This window comes from Passer montanus, unplaced genomic scaffold (genome assembly GCF_014805655.1).
Source record: "Passer montanus isolate IOZ18808 unplaced genomic scaffold, ASM1480565v1 scaffold12, whole genome shotgun sequence".
Lineage (NCBI taxonomy): Eukaryota > Metazoa > Chordata > Aves > Passeriformes > Passeridae > Passer > Passer montanus.
Genome location: NW_024358722.1, coordinates 2,040,281 through 2,055,164, shown reverse-complemented (window position 1 = coordinate 2,055,164; position 14,884 = coordinate 2,040,281). Strand labels below are relative to the sequence as shown.

The window sequence follows — 14,884 nt, the reverse complement described above, 5'->3', positions numbered from 1 at the left end:
ACTTTTAAGCTGAGACACCTTTCAGCACAAGACAAACTGAAGAAAGGTATTCTATGAAAAGAAAATAAACTATAAGAATTATTAACCCATGAAATTATAAATCTGAAATATTTCAGAGTATTTTATCACAGATGGACTTTTCTAACCAATGGACTCAACAGCTAGTCACTACTTTTGTAACATTTACAAAGCATGAATCCAATACATAAAGCTGTATCTGACAATACAAATAAAGAGTAGTTGTAGATATCAAACATTTGTGTCAGTACACAGTCACACATGCCACAGGTACAAGGCTAATCTCACTGAAGTCAGCAATGAAAATTTTGTCATTTCAGCATTATTTATTTGAGGACTTGCAACCACTACATCTCCTCTAAAAAGACAGAAAACTTACAAACCTTCACCCAACAAAGGAAATGCCTGAGTTTAATAAAAGTTCAAATAAAAAAATTTTTAAAACATACTGCAGATTTTTTTCTATGCAGTGAACATTACCTTGAAGTAGTTGTAAAGATTTTTGGATGCTGATTTTCACTGCAAGTGATCTGACTCAACCAGACCACGATAATTTTTCAATTCACAACAAATGAAACATGTTGAATGAAGACATAAAGCAGGCTTTTCAAATTTGCTCTTTTAAGAAAGTAATAAATGCTCAGGAATAAACTTCCTGTTCCTGTTTGCATTCTTCTACTCAACAGCTTTAAGGAAGGTTATTTAGCAGTCTACCACTCCACAACTGTGTGTTTGATTTAAAAGGATGTTAACTAGATACATTAACAGACAGATAATTTACAATTATTTTAAGGTTATTTAGCAGTCTACCACTCCACAACTGTGTGTTTGATTTAAATAGATACATTAACAGATAGATAATTTACAATTATTTATGAAATGCAATGCTGATACTCCTGAGCTACTGCAAGTTACTCCAAAAGTAGACAATATTTTAAGAACTATTAAGTTATATAAAATGCACTAGGTATTTTTTGTAATGAAAGACACTAGTTTTCTACTCAGTGTTTGAGAAGCTAAGCAAAATCTTGCTTGGCAAAGAAGCACAGTTATGCGCTAAAGTATCATTTATAGTCAAGAACTTGTGCTGAAAGTAATGTGCAGAAAGCTGTGAAAGTGATAGTTACCTTCTTCCACATCAGATTCCTTTCTCTTAGATTCACTGCTAATATCAGCCTAGACTTTAACATAAGCACAGAAGTGCTTTAAATGAAAAGTCAATAGATAGGTCTGAGTACAACACTGAAGTATTAGTAATTTACAAACGGGAAGACAAGTCCAAAGTCTCCCACAGCAGTATAAACAAACTGGACTAACCCATAAATAACACTAACATTAGTGAGTAACTATTCATTTGAAATTCTCTACTAGCTGGACAATTTCATGTTTTGCTTCTCAATTTATTTTTAAAAAAATAAACATTCTCTTGTGTCATGAATGTCAAAAAAAGAGAAAGAAAAACTGGCCACTGTAGAAATTAGATCATGATCAACAATAAATTCCCAGTGTCCAAAAGCTTGCCAAGTTACTAGTGCCATTGAGACATGGCAACCTAAAGTTCAGCAGTCACATGTGCGTGAACAAGGTGTTCAGCACGCAGCCTCTGACTCTGCTGCTCATCAGAGTGCAACTGCTGACTTCAGGCGGTGTCAAGATTTCATCTTTGCACTGCTGAGTGATGCCAATGGTGTTGGCTCCATGCTCACTGAAAAATATCCCATGGCTGACATAATGAAAATGGCATTTTACCTTCTAAACCTTGACTGTTCATGCAACAGAGCTCATGCTTCATCTAGAAGCAAACTAGTGGTATTTATTCTGCATGTTTACTGTGCGCAGCTCTACTTTAAGGGATTTTGCAGAGACTAAAGTAGAAAACATTTGACAAATCACCATCTTAAGCCATAGGAATACCTCAAGGTTTCCAAAAGCATATTTCAGATTAGACTCAAATTCGAATCTCAGAAATTATTGATTATAATATTATGATGCCCACAATGTGAAAAGATTCAATCCCAAAAGTGTTATTGATAGAAGCTTCTGGTAGAATATCAAGTCAGTCCCCACACTGCTCTTGATGTCATTCTATCAAAATGAGTCATTTTGAAAAGTATTTTTAATTTCAAACCCTATTTTAAGAGAGCATTAAAGTAACAGAATGTCATTAATTCGATTTTCAAAATTCTTCTGCTTATTTACAGGTAAGCTCTACCCTAACTGCAGAAGTGCAAGCATACGGTTACACAGTATGAGTTGTAATATTTTAAAATAATGGTTTACACTGTATACTTTACAGTGAACTTGCAGTGAAGTGTACACATGTTGTGTGCTCAGACATTGCTCAACATGGGTTTGGTAAACAATTCTAATTACAGAAACCTGAACTCAGCGTTCTAGTGGTGGTGAGGTGAAGGGGAGGGTTGTTTTTAGGTTATGGGGCTTGAATTTGTTTTGGGTTGTTTTTTCTCTTCTCCAGATACTGATGTTAATGCAGGCAACTACTGCCTCTGAGCATAATTTAAGCTTTAAACTGATGAAGTCACTCCTGGCTTCTGTGCTTTCCATCTGGAATTCTCACTCCTCCTCCCTCATCCAACTAAACCAAATGGGACCAGCTAGGTCAGTCAAACTAACACTCCTCTGATTCACATGTTTGAACATCAATAATTGAGAACTAACTGTGGAAATTATTTTCACTATTACTTAAAGTTCATGCTCAAATGATATTCAATACCTTACATAAAGCTTTTGCCAGAGGGAAATTAAAATATACAAGTCATTTCAGTCAAAATATACAGTCATTGATGCTGGCAATACTCCTTAGCGAACTAAATAAAAAATCAGTTTACCACATCTCAGTAATCTTCTAAGTACCCAAACTACAGGACTTCTCTCCCACACGTGTGAAAAACACGTGTGTGCCTCCACAGGCAGTGGACAAATGTGCAGCAAGCCCAAAGGATGCTCTTGCTCAGGCTGGAATGCACTACACACATGTAGCAGTGGCATCTTTTGCCTTTCTCCTGCACAGGATTTCCTGTGGCTGAGCCAACAATGTGCCATGGCCAAGATATTCAGCCCTTAAGGCAAGGCAACTCTGGGTTCAGCCACCAACAGACCAACTGCACAAAAGGACTGACGGGGCTGAAAGATGACTTCTTATACATGAGAGAGGTAAGACCCCAGCAGCACACTGACCTAAACGTCTTCACTGGGATGCTTTCTTCCCATTCTGCAGAACAGCAGCAGAGCGAGCCTTTTTCATCACAGAAAAATGAGTATATAGAAACAGAACAAAGAACAGAACATAAAACCAATTCTAAATTCTCTGGCAACAAAACAGCAACCCAAAACAAAGAGCGGTAAGAACCAGCAACAACCAATAACAGCATGCTCCTGTCAAGGGGCTAACTCAGGACTACACCTCAAGTCCCAAGCATACTTCACTTAAATACAGTGCCATTTACTTGTACATCTCTATCAAGACACAGCATTGCAGTCTAAGCATACTTTAAGGTTTCTAAAATTGGATTTTCAGAAGTCAGCAACCTTCTTAGCGCTAATTTCAGTTAAAAGCATTTGGTTTGTTTGTCTTCCTTCCTTCCATTATTTTTTCTCCTTGTATCTTTCAGCACAGTACTTGGAACAGCTCTCTCTGCTCCCAAACGATTTTCAGAGACCAAAGAATCAGTGCTTTCAGCAGCCCACAGCTTTATCAAATTACAATGTAAAATCCAGCTCAAAAGGGTGCCAGTTGGATTGGAATGAAAACATCTCCTTCCATTTATTGGGAGACACAGCCTGAAAATGATCATGAATAACAAGCATGAACTTTTGCTGTGTGTCCCAACATGACATGAAGCAAGTCCAGAGGAGGGCCGTGAAGAAGGTGAGGGCTGGAGCACCTCTTCTGTGAAAACACGTTCAGAGAGCTGGAATTGTTCAGCCTGGTGAAGAGAAGGCTCTGGTGCAACCTCACTGCAGCCTTCCAGTACCCAAGGACCTACAAGAGACCTGGAGAGGGGCTTTTTACAAGAGTATGTAGTGACAGGACAAGGGGGAATGGCTTTTAACTGAAAGAAGGCAGGCTGAGATTAGATATTAGAAAGAACGTCTTTACTCTGGGGGTGGTGAGACACTGCAACAGGTTGTCCAGAGAAGTGGTGGATACCCCATCCTTCCATTAAAAGTGCCTAAAGCTGGGCTGGATGGAGCTCTGAGCAACTCAGTCTAGTGAAAGGTGTTCCTGCCCATAGAAGAAGAAAGGGACTGGAACTAAATGATATTCCAAGTACCTTCCAACTAAAACCATTCCACAATCCTGTGATTTCAGTACAAGGATTTAGTCCAAGGACTTAGTCTGATGTTCTGATGGATGAACAATTTAAAATCCTATTAAGAGATAGTAGCTTTTTTTCTCCTTACATAATCTTGACACTATTAAATTACAATATTATTATAAAGTATTTCAAGGGAAATAGGGAAAGTAAGATCAGGTACGTGATCGCTACTTAATCTGCAATATTTAAACAAAACCTGTGTAGGATAACTGAACATATAAACTCTTAAAGGGCTTTATTCCAGTTTTACTAGTATGCTTAAATCACTTCCTTGAAAAAGCATATAATCCCTGACCACTAGCTAGTAATCTTGAAATATCCAAGTTATTCAACGTGTAGAAGAGCTAAATTTACAGGAGACAGAAAGGTGCCCACTAATACACAAATTATCACACTACTACTGTTAAGACTGACAGCAATCCTTGTAACAAAACCTCATACCTACCTGCTTTTTATAAACATAATTCCATTAAACATTCCCTACAAAACACTATTTTTGAAATATTTTACCCTGGTAAGCTGCTCAGATATATTTTCTTAATGTAACCAAAAGGTTACATTAAGAAATGTAACCCAAGCAACGTGTAGAAGAGCTAAATTTACAGGAGACAGAAAGGTGCCCACTAATACACAAATTATCACACTACTACTGTTAAGATTGACAGCAATCCTTGTAACAAAACCTCATACCTACCTGCTTTTTATAAACATAATTCCATTAAACATTCCCTACAAAACACTATTTTTGAAATATTTTACCCTGGTAAGCTGCTCAGATATATTTTCTTAATGTAACCAAAAAAACCCAAAGTTTTTTTGCTTACTTTAGTTTGTCAAAGATTAATTAGCCCAAAAATCCTTCTCGGTGTAAGCACCACACCCAAGAATCTGCATATTCAATTCAGATAGGTTGGTCAGTACCACACACAGAACAAGATACCATTCTGAAACATACCTATCCTGGCAAACATGAACAGAATCAGTGACATGCACACAGAGGGGTCATAAGATAGCAAAGACAGCTGCAAGCATTGCTCTTCTGGGAGCTGTCTGATAAACATTCTTTGAAAACACCCTTTTTACACAAGAGTGTTGAGCACCTGAAAATACTAATTTGAAAGGGGAAAAAAAGTCATTATCTGCTGGCTGACATTTTACTAGAAACAAGCTTGAAACATTAATAAATCAAACAAGTGACTTCTGCTAGACAAAGCCACTATCAAAGCACCAGCAAGCAACACTCACCACAAACACTACACTTGGGCACCTGACACAAACAACAGTTACACAACACTGTGCCCTTGTCTAGACAGCATCACTGGAAAAACCACTGAAGACTAATGAATAGCATCAAAGAGGACACACCTTAAACATACTGATTGAACAGTTTCTAGTTTGACATCTACGGTAATTTTAAGGGTCATCAGTTCAGCACTTCCCCTGGCTGTGCAAAATTACTTACTTTCTTTTGCTTTCTATAGCTTTTAAATACTATGACTGCCAACATTTTGGGTAAAGAACAGAACTAGTAAAAATGTTAACATAATGCAAGCACCTGACTGCTATTTTACATTTTTTTCCTTATAGCTCTGAAGACTGAAAAAGTTTTTAAAAGTGTAGCTATTACAGAGTCATACTTTGGACCCACACTGGTAAACTCCTAAGGATGTATGAGCAGCTTCAAGGAGAAGTCTTCTCACTTTGAACCTTCCCAAAGCTCTTTAGATTGCTACATTCTGTCCAGGCACAATAGCTTTCTAATCACATATACAGTATGGAGAAGAAGCATTGATAAGAATGTTGAACAGCAATTTTTCTTCTGGAATTGCATTGTTGTACTAATGAAAATCCCCTAAGGAACATTACATTCATATATTAAGCTGATTCACTGGACAAGAAAGAACCAGCTTTTTTAATGGAGTTCTGTAGGAGTTTTGATAATTTAATAAAGTTAATCTGACAAAACAGTAATGATCTATGCTGGTCTTCAGAAAGGTGAACTGATGACTATTTAATCAACATTTTTGCAACATGACCTCAACTCCCAGGATTAAAGAGAGATGCTCTTTTAAAACCAAAATATTATTTTCTTACTGAATTAAAATAGCACAAGGAAGTTTATCAGATAAGACTTCAAGTTTGCAGTGCATAACCAGCCATTACCAAAACTCAGTTTATGGAACTGGATGTTACAAGCTCTGGTATATTTTATGTGGAATGTCTGTTAACATAGGAGCTCATGTGAAGCTGAGTGAAACCAACAACTCAGAAAACATGGAATCTCACTTCCCAAAAAGACCAAAATTTATACAAAGCCCTGCTCAAGTGCTTACAGAGATATCCTCCTAAACAGGAACACTTTTTTTCTGGTCAGTTTGATTAGAGAAGTGCCTTGCTCCTCAGTTTGCAGCCAGTCTCACTGGTTTGCTAAAAATGCATGCAAGGGACATCACCACTTGTCCTTCCAGTTTAAGGGATAAGAATTTGCAGTTCTTCCAGTTCCCTGGCACATGGGACTCTTTCAGGAAAAATATACATACTTAGTATATCCATCATTCACTGAAAGACAGTCCCTTTCAGTTTTAAATTCATTCTAGCTTAAAACTTTGGAGTTTTCCCTTCCTTCTTCTTTTCTTCTGCAAACAAATGTGCCAAAAATCTAACAGGAGACATGAATGGACCAATATAGATATTCAGCAAAAACAAAAAGGAAAGCAGAATTCTTGTTCATAAACTGAAAGCAAAAAGTATGACTCCGCATTATAAGAGGAAAAAAATCCAGCAAAACATTCCTTGTTCTGGAAAACCTTTGTGTAGAGCACAAAGAGCAAGAATGCGTGTGTGCCATGTGTGTTACCCAAATATTACATGTTCACATATGTAAATAGAAGACGCAAGTAAGAAATCACTGCAGGAACACAAACATAGTGCATGTAAAATTAAGACAGAGGAACAACAGCACATCTTTCTCCATTTTAGATCTACACATGTTGAAAACAGGTATTTTATTCCCAGAGCACGTCTTTGTTAGTCAAAAGCAGACTGGATGTTAGCATACACACCAGAACAGTTAAATCCCTTCTGAACATACCAAGACAGTTCAAACCCCCTTGCCTACAGCAGTCCCACCATAGCTGCTAAGACTGGTCTGCATTACTACAACTTTACTTAGCAGTGGAGGTACTTAGGGAAAAAAAGACTGGAGCAAAGCAGATTGAAATTGTAATTAACAGCATATTGTGAAATGGCTCTCTAAACTGGTACTAAATACAAGAGTATTCAGAGCAGTTTTGAAATACTGACATGTGCATTTAAGAGAACTATCTACCCAAAAAGTCTATGATGACAATCACTGCCTTTTCTTATGACATGATCATGCCAAGTTGTCTATCTCAAAAATATGATGCCTCAGGGAAGAGCAAAGAAGTCTTTCAAGTTATTTCCTCTAGAATAAAAATTAGTTGTCTACTTTAAAGAGATGTTATCTCATGCAATGTTAAGGAAGAAGCCATACACTCCTTTCAACTCTCTCCATCAGATGTGTGTGTGCATAATTTTTTCTACAGTTTACTTTTATTGCTACCACATTCCAGCATTCATTTTTAGCTCAGGGCAACCACTGTTGTTTCTGAGCTAGCTATCCAAGAGACTGCCAAGTTGGGCAAGAAGCAAGTCAATGTTGCTTTGGCATCATATGCTTGTAAACATTTTCATTTAACTCTTAGATGAAAAGTCAAAAACATACCAAGAAAGCTGGATACTGCCATTACTTAGAAGAAACATGTGAAAGGCTGCTTCTTGCCACAATCAGATTCTGAGAATGCTGAGTACACCTTCAAAAAATTCATCAGTCTAATGAGGAGACACATCCGAACCCCATGATGTGTCCCAAGTAGGCACAGCTTTGCAATTACTATGCTATTCACTTCTCATTTCAAGACATATTGTCAAAAATATATTTTTACCTTAAGACTGCAAACCATCCCCCTTTAAAAATTAACAAATTACTAAAGCAAAATAAACAATTTAAAAAACAACAAGGTTTTGATATTAATTCATTTTCTCCTATTCTCATATATTTTGTGAATTATTTCTCGCTCTCTCCCCTTTCCAGCCCCACTGAATAAACAGCTAACAAACCCTAGTGCATAATCTACTACTGAATTTCAGTATAAACAGCAGCCAGCAGTTAGCTATTTTCTTCATTTACAAATCCATTCATGTTTGCAAGATCTAAACATAGTTCAAGGAGCCATCATGTTACAGACTTCATAAAGGTTTCTCAAACTTTGGCTAGACTTCAGAAATTTCTGAATGTGTAGTACAAGCGTTGTTATATCAAGAATGTGGTTTGAGGCAGAATGTAACAAAATAAGAACACTGTGTTTTACACATTCACCTGTTTTCTCCTAACAAATAAAACATTAACTTTACTAAAGTCTATTAATCTTAAGAAACTCCATCCATTTCTCTCTACTGACAGAATCAGCTCTGAGGAATACTATGGAAAGGAGTTATTCAGTAAGACTCTTTAGAGACGGTTCTGACTTTGTTTTACCTGACCTGCAAAACTTTATTCTGCTGCAATGCCTATACATGCTAGGTAGGAAACAGGAGTCATTACAGAAGTCCAGAATAAAGACCAATCTATCCCTAAGACATAAAAGAGATCAAGTGAGGCAATGCAGATAAGGAACAAGAAAAACATTCAAAGCACAGACATGTCCAGCACTGCATTGCTTCAATGCACAAAACCCCACCAATGTCTGCTGCAGTCACAACAATATTCAAGAAAGGACATGAACAACAAAAAGTTACTTTGGGAAAACTTACAGAAAACACATTCCAAATGTGTGAAGTAGTACAGTAGAAATAAAAAAATGCATGTGAAATCTTAATGAACTGCTACAGAGTATTGCATCTCAGTTAACAAATACATACATTAAGCTCCTGTAGTAGCAGGGAACAGTAAGATGGAAAGAGCATTAAGAAATCAGTAGATCAAGGTATAATTTGCTCTTTAGTGCTTTTAAGGCCTTCTTTGTTAATAGTGCAAACTTTATGAGCTGGAAAATCGCATTTAAACTGTTCTTCTGTTTAAAATAATGTAGACATTGTGTGATTGTTTACAGTACCAAGAGATCACCTACCCGAGATGCTCTAAAGTAGGTCTGTAAGCACAGGACTCTGATGGGGTGGACCAAAGACATCATTTTAGTGACTCTTTGCTCACCAGAACACACCACTGGCAGGCACACTGCCAAAAGCTACAAGGTCCAGCAGTGCCCTCACCACGTAAAGAAAGCTCTAGCTAAGCATCACCTATGGAACGCCTGAACAGCTAAAAAATGAGTACCAACAACTACAGCTATTGATTCTGGTACTCCTAATTCTGCATGGCTTGCAGACTTTAAGCTCTAGACTTAAATATTTTTCAAATGAGATTATTCAGAAAAAAACAGGGGGCTTGGGAAATGGAACATTTTTTAAATTCCCATTTTTTAAAAAGGAGTAGCCATATAGATTAGTGAAGGTATCAGGCAGCATTAGTGTGAGGACTTCAGTCAGCAGCTGATGGATGGTAACCATTATCAATCACTTACCAGCTGATTGATGGCGAATGGTAACCCCAAGGATCTGCAACTGAAAACTTCTCTAGATGTTGCCCTACAGTTGTCACATAATCAAGTGATTAGCAGTGGCACTGCTGTACACACTGCCGCTGGGCAGAAGAGGAAAAGGGAGCTTCTGTGAATTACATTCTCTGACTAAATCAACTACCTCCAATAGTAAGAAAAGGAAGTGACCAAAAACTTACTGATGAAATCAGTGAAAGAGAACAGAATCAGTGCAGATATTACGTTTTTTGCTGCATGGTAAACCCTTGTAGATTGGGTGGAGGGGTGCTGCTAATGTAAGAGATACACAGCATCTTTTAGTACTGTATTTGTTTTGAGAATAATATTATCTAAAATAACGTGCTTGCATTAATTTCCCATTTCTATCACTCCCACTAACAAATGAAACTCTGGTAATTCATTCCCTAACTTGGCTGCACTCTGTAATGGTAGGAAGTTCTTAATCAGAACAAGAAATGTTTTCCTTTAACTTTCCATTATCTGTGGAATTTACAAAACACATGTAACCTTAAAAATTGCCCGGTTTGCTGGCATCAAGGCTAACTGCTTACTAAGAGAAAATTACACTAATCAAATCATACAAAACCAAAGTTTCTCTGGCAATTATTCCTGAATCTCAAATCAATTCTTGCTCTATTTTACTGTCTGAACTATGATTTATGTGATAGCATGTAAACAGACTTTGTTTTTTAATACACTGAAGACAAGATACATGTTTAAGTGCAAAGTCTCAGCAATGTATTCGTTTTATCAATAGTATAATTTTACCAGAAACCTGAAAGAGATAAATCAAGAACAATCCCGATTTTACAGTGGAAAAACAACTACATACTTTACCTGTCATATACACACGTTTGTATTAATTGTATCTGAACCCTGTGCAATCATAGTTGCCAGTGCAGTTTCAACTACATACAGGCAGCCCCCAGACATATCTTTATTTTAGCCTAGCTTCTTCTAACAGTTGTTTTTGAAACTATAATAAATTAAATTTTTTTAATTCTGAAGCTGTCTTCTGAAAAGAAAATACCATTCTCCTCCTCTGAGCACAAGACTGCTTTTCACGACCTCTAAACCAAAGATAAAATACTCTAGAGGGTGCTATTTAGAAGAGTCATAATGCAACTTATTTCCTGACACACTCCTTCAGCTAGCTGCACCCAAGTAAACACGTGGTTCCAAATGCCACAGTTGGTTGATCAAATTGGAGTCATCAGCACACAAGAAGCATGGCCACAAATTTCAGTGTGCAACTTCTCGCAATGCCTCTACAGGCATTGTAAAACGAAGTGATAAGTCACGTCTCGCTTCTGGGATGGGACCATTTTCATGCTCTGCATCTGCCCAGAACAAAGGACAGTGAGAAGAAGCCTGGAGTGTTTCACTGCAAGTACAGCACAAGTTTCCAAGACATCTCAGACCTGCTACACCAACTTTCCTAGGCCTCCAACACTTGTACTAATAAATTTTTCACAAGAGCACTCTGGAAATATTTGACGTCATCCACGGGCATTCTAGCAGCTCTGAGGCATGATGAACAGAAAGAACCATCCTGGAATAAGTAAGAGTATAACAGTGAAACAAGAATCAGCAGCTCCAATTACAGAAAGCTGATATTAGCAAGCACCAGACCAAGTGTGTGACTGTCTTTCTTTCTGGACCTGCACCACTACAAAAAGCACAAGAATCACACTGATTTATCAGCACTAACTAAAAGTTCACAAATGCGCTTTTATACATAGCAAGAATATTCAATAATACTAAATTATTTTATTTTATCAGTGCCACTGAAGGAGAATATTCCTATTTGCTCCTCTCATTCTGAGAAATCATCTAGAGGGTGCTATTTATTCTGGTCCCTCTCTTCTCACCAAGGTCCTTTGAGCCAATAAAATCCAGTTTTATTTACTAGAACAGTAGAAAGTAAATCCAACAAGTACCAGTTTCCTGCCACTCTGATGAGTTAAATCAACTTACAGAAGTGTTCAACTGCCAGAGCTAGAGCATGGGTGGAGACTCGGGGAGCACAGCCATTTACAGGAACGCAAGAAAGGAGGAAGAAAAACTTCCTTCATCAGGAGCAACGAGCTGCTAAAAATGGCAGAAGTTCACGGCTTGGGATATGGCCATGAAATTCGAGCTTGAGATAACATCAGAATTTTTCCCTTTTCATCCTTTACACAGCTGATTCAAAACAAGTAACAAGCACATAAAACCATGTGCACACAGAAATTCACTGTTTGCCTCTCTTGTCTCTCCTCCAAAATTTAGTATTAAACATACACATTCACCTAGGCGCCCTTCAAGTTTCAAGAACAAAGTCGTAAAGGACGAACTGAGTCACTCTGTTCTATGACCCACAAAGCCAGGCAGTCATACCACAGCACCACATCAGATTTCATTATTTTAAAAATTAAAAAAAAAAAAAGAAAATACCAAACCAAAAAAACCAGAGAAATGGATAAATAATTCATTTGTGAAAAGAGCTATTTAAGAATATATGTTTACTTCAAAATTTAATTCTCTGAAGTTCAAGGTATTGACTTGCCAGCTTTGCAAGTGACTTGTTTTTGAAAACACCAGTTTATGTGCACTTCTCATTGGATAACAACCGTTCAGCGCTTGCACGCTTTGGGGAATGGTGCGGGCTTCCAAAATATGTTTATTTAAGATCAAATTTAATTTGCGCACTCAACAAAAGCACACAGATAACAACACTCACGTGAAACCTGAACATACTACAGGCATTGTATGCTGCTGCATCTCTCAACTTTAAGAAAAAGTGTAGCTTTAGCTCACTGTGTTGTGCTCTACAGAATTACTGCACTAGAGATGCTACATCTCCTCAGATCTGTGTTTTAACGTATTTTGCTTCCAGGCCAGATTCGCTTTTTTTTTTTTTGCTTTTTTGGCTGGAATAAGGCCTCCGTAGAGAGGAAAAAAATATATAAATACATAAACAGGTAAATGTGGGATCCCACTGACACAAGAACGATCTTGGAGCGAGGGCAGGCTTTAGCATGGTTTTAGCTGCAGACGGCCGAGTTGTGGCGGACTACACGGATGCCCCACGTGCATCCTACAACTGGCGGGCGGTTTCGCGCCGCTGCCGCCGCCGCGGCCCGGGCGGGCTCCGGCCGCCGCTGCCGGGCGGGATCCCGGCCCCACGGCGATGCTGCCGGAGCCGCCGAGCGCGGCCCCTTCCCGGCGCCCCCCGGACACAAAGAGCGGGAGGCCTGAGGGGGAGGGAGGACGCGACCCCAGGCGCATTCCTCCTGCCGGGGGCCAGCTCTGGGCGGCGAGGAGGGCGCCTTCCTCTTCCTCCTCTTCCCGCGGCGCCGGGACAAAGGAGGCGCGGGAGGGCTGCGGAGCCCGGCACGGGGCTCTCACTGGGGCAGGCTCCGCTGCCCCGCAGCCCCCGCCGCCCCCGGCCCAGCGGCTCCCCGGGCACTCGGGGTAGAACCGGGGCGGTTGGAGGCGCCCGGCGGGGCCGGTGGCGGGGCTGCCCTCCTCAAGGTGACACTCGCGGCCTCCCCCGCGCCCCGGCCGCCTCCCTCCTCCTCCTCCTCACCTGGCACCTGCAGACGATGTCGGCGTCCTGCGCCAGCAGATCCACCACCTTGCCCTTGCCCTCGTCGCCCCACTGGGCGCCCAGCACGACGGTGACCCTGTTGCCGGGGCGGCGGGCGGCGCACTCGCCGTTGGGGATGCCGGGGCCGCCGTGCTCCGCCATGGCTCGCGCTGCCCGCTCCGGCGCCGCTCCAGGCACATGCGGCAGCGCGCGGCAGCCGCTCCGCTCCCCCCGCCTCCGCCTCCTCCTTCCCCTCCCCGCCAGGCGGGCGGGCGCTACCGCCGCTGTCGCGTCCAGGTGCCGCCGCCTATCGGCCTGACCTGCCCCGCCAGTCCCCGCCAGCCCGACCCCTGCCCTCGGCCGAAGCTCGCCGCCCGTACGCGTGGAAAACCGGAACGGCGACCGCCGCTCCCGGCCGCTCTTTTCCCTGCCGCTCCCCCACTACGCCTCCCAGTTCCGACTACGTTACCCAGCGCGCCGCGCGGCCTCCCCCACGCGGGACGCCGCGGGGAGCCGGGCGCGGAGCATGGTGGGGCGCGTAGTCCCCGCGGGCCGCACCTGCAGCAGGACGGCGCCTGGGCGGTTGCCCCAGGCGGCGGGAGGCCGAGGCACGGGGCGGGCGCGGCCATGGCGGGCGGGCGGCGGGGCCGGGATGGCGCCCGTGGGAAGAGGGCGCCGGGGCGGCGATGCCGTGCCCGTCGCGCAGACCTGGCTGCGGCTCCCGTTCCCCCCGGGGCTCCAGCGCCGCGGTAGCTGCGGCTGCTGCCGCGGGTGTCAGAGCTGCACGCGTGTGTGCAGTGTGTCACAGCGCTGCCTGCGCGCTTGGGCTTGCTGCACTAACGATCACAGGACTGTAAATTCAAGTTGGGGGAACGAAGGCTGAGTATAAGAGGCCATTTTCTCCAGAGACACCGGAACATGGCCCCTGGCTTATTCATCAGAAAAAAAACCCAATAATGGAAAAAACCGTAGCAGAGAAACGCCTTCACCATGCACACTCAGAAGTGGAACTGATGTCTCAGTGGCTGTTTTCATTCCTTCCTCCTTCATAGAACCAACAACCCCGAGGGAAGATTTTTTTTTCCTTTATTTTTTTCTTTCTTTTCCTGTAAAGTAGCTGTTAAAAAGGCAGAAAAATCGTAACGATGTAATAATTATTGCCAAGACAGTTACTCAAAGACCTGAGTCACTGGGCAGGCACAGTCTGGCATGCTGTAATCTTTGATTTTAGTGGCTTCTTTGCTCCTTCAGATTTACTCCAGCTGAGGATCTGTAAAAGCCACTGGAGAAAAGTTTAACTGTGTCTTGTAAAGCTA

General features: G+C 41.3%; 2 protein-coding genes across 4 annotated transcripts in view; one reads left to right on the top strand and one right to left on the bottom strand.

Moving 5' to 3' along the window:
• Positions 1-13,980, bottom strand: part of ADSS2 (adenylosuccinate synthase 2) — a 37,550-nt gene extending 23,570 nt beyond the window's left edge. The window contains exon 1 of one of the 3 annotated variants that reach the window (XR_005626374.1): positions 13,569-13,980. Coding sequence is in view for 2 of the 3 variants with exons in the window: in XM_039697756.1 (XP_039553690.1) it covers positions 13,569-13,730 (162 nt within the window). In the remaining variant the exon portion in view is untranslated. Of the gene's footprint in view, positions 1-1,145; positions 1,173-13,568 lie in introns of those variants that run through there. The other 2 variants (XM_039697756.1, XM_039697757.1) reach the window with 2 other exon arrangements.
• On the top strand, positions 13,767-14,465 carry LOC120496870 (translation initiation factor IF-2-like). Its single transcript, XM_039697686.1, has 2 exons — positions 13,767-13,854; positions 13,901-14,465. The coding sequence occupies exons 1-2, from the start codon at positions 13,767-13,769 to the stop codon at positions 14,449-14,451; spliced, it is 639 nt and encodes a 212-aa protein (XP_039553620.1). The 3' UTR covers positions 14,452-14,465.
• The last annotated feature ends 419 nt before the right edge of the window (positions 14,466-14,884 follow it).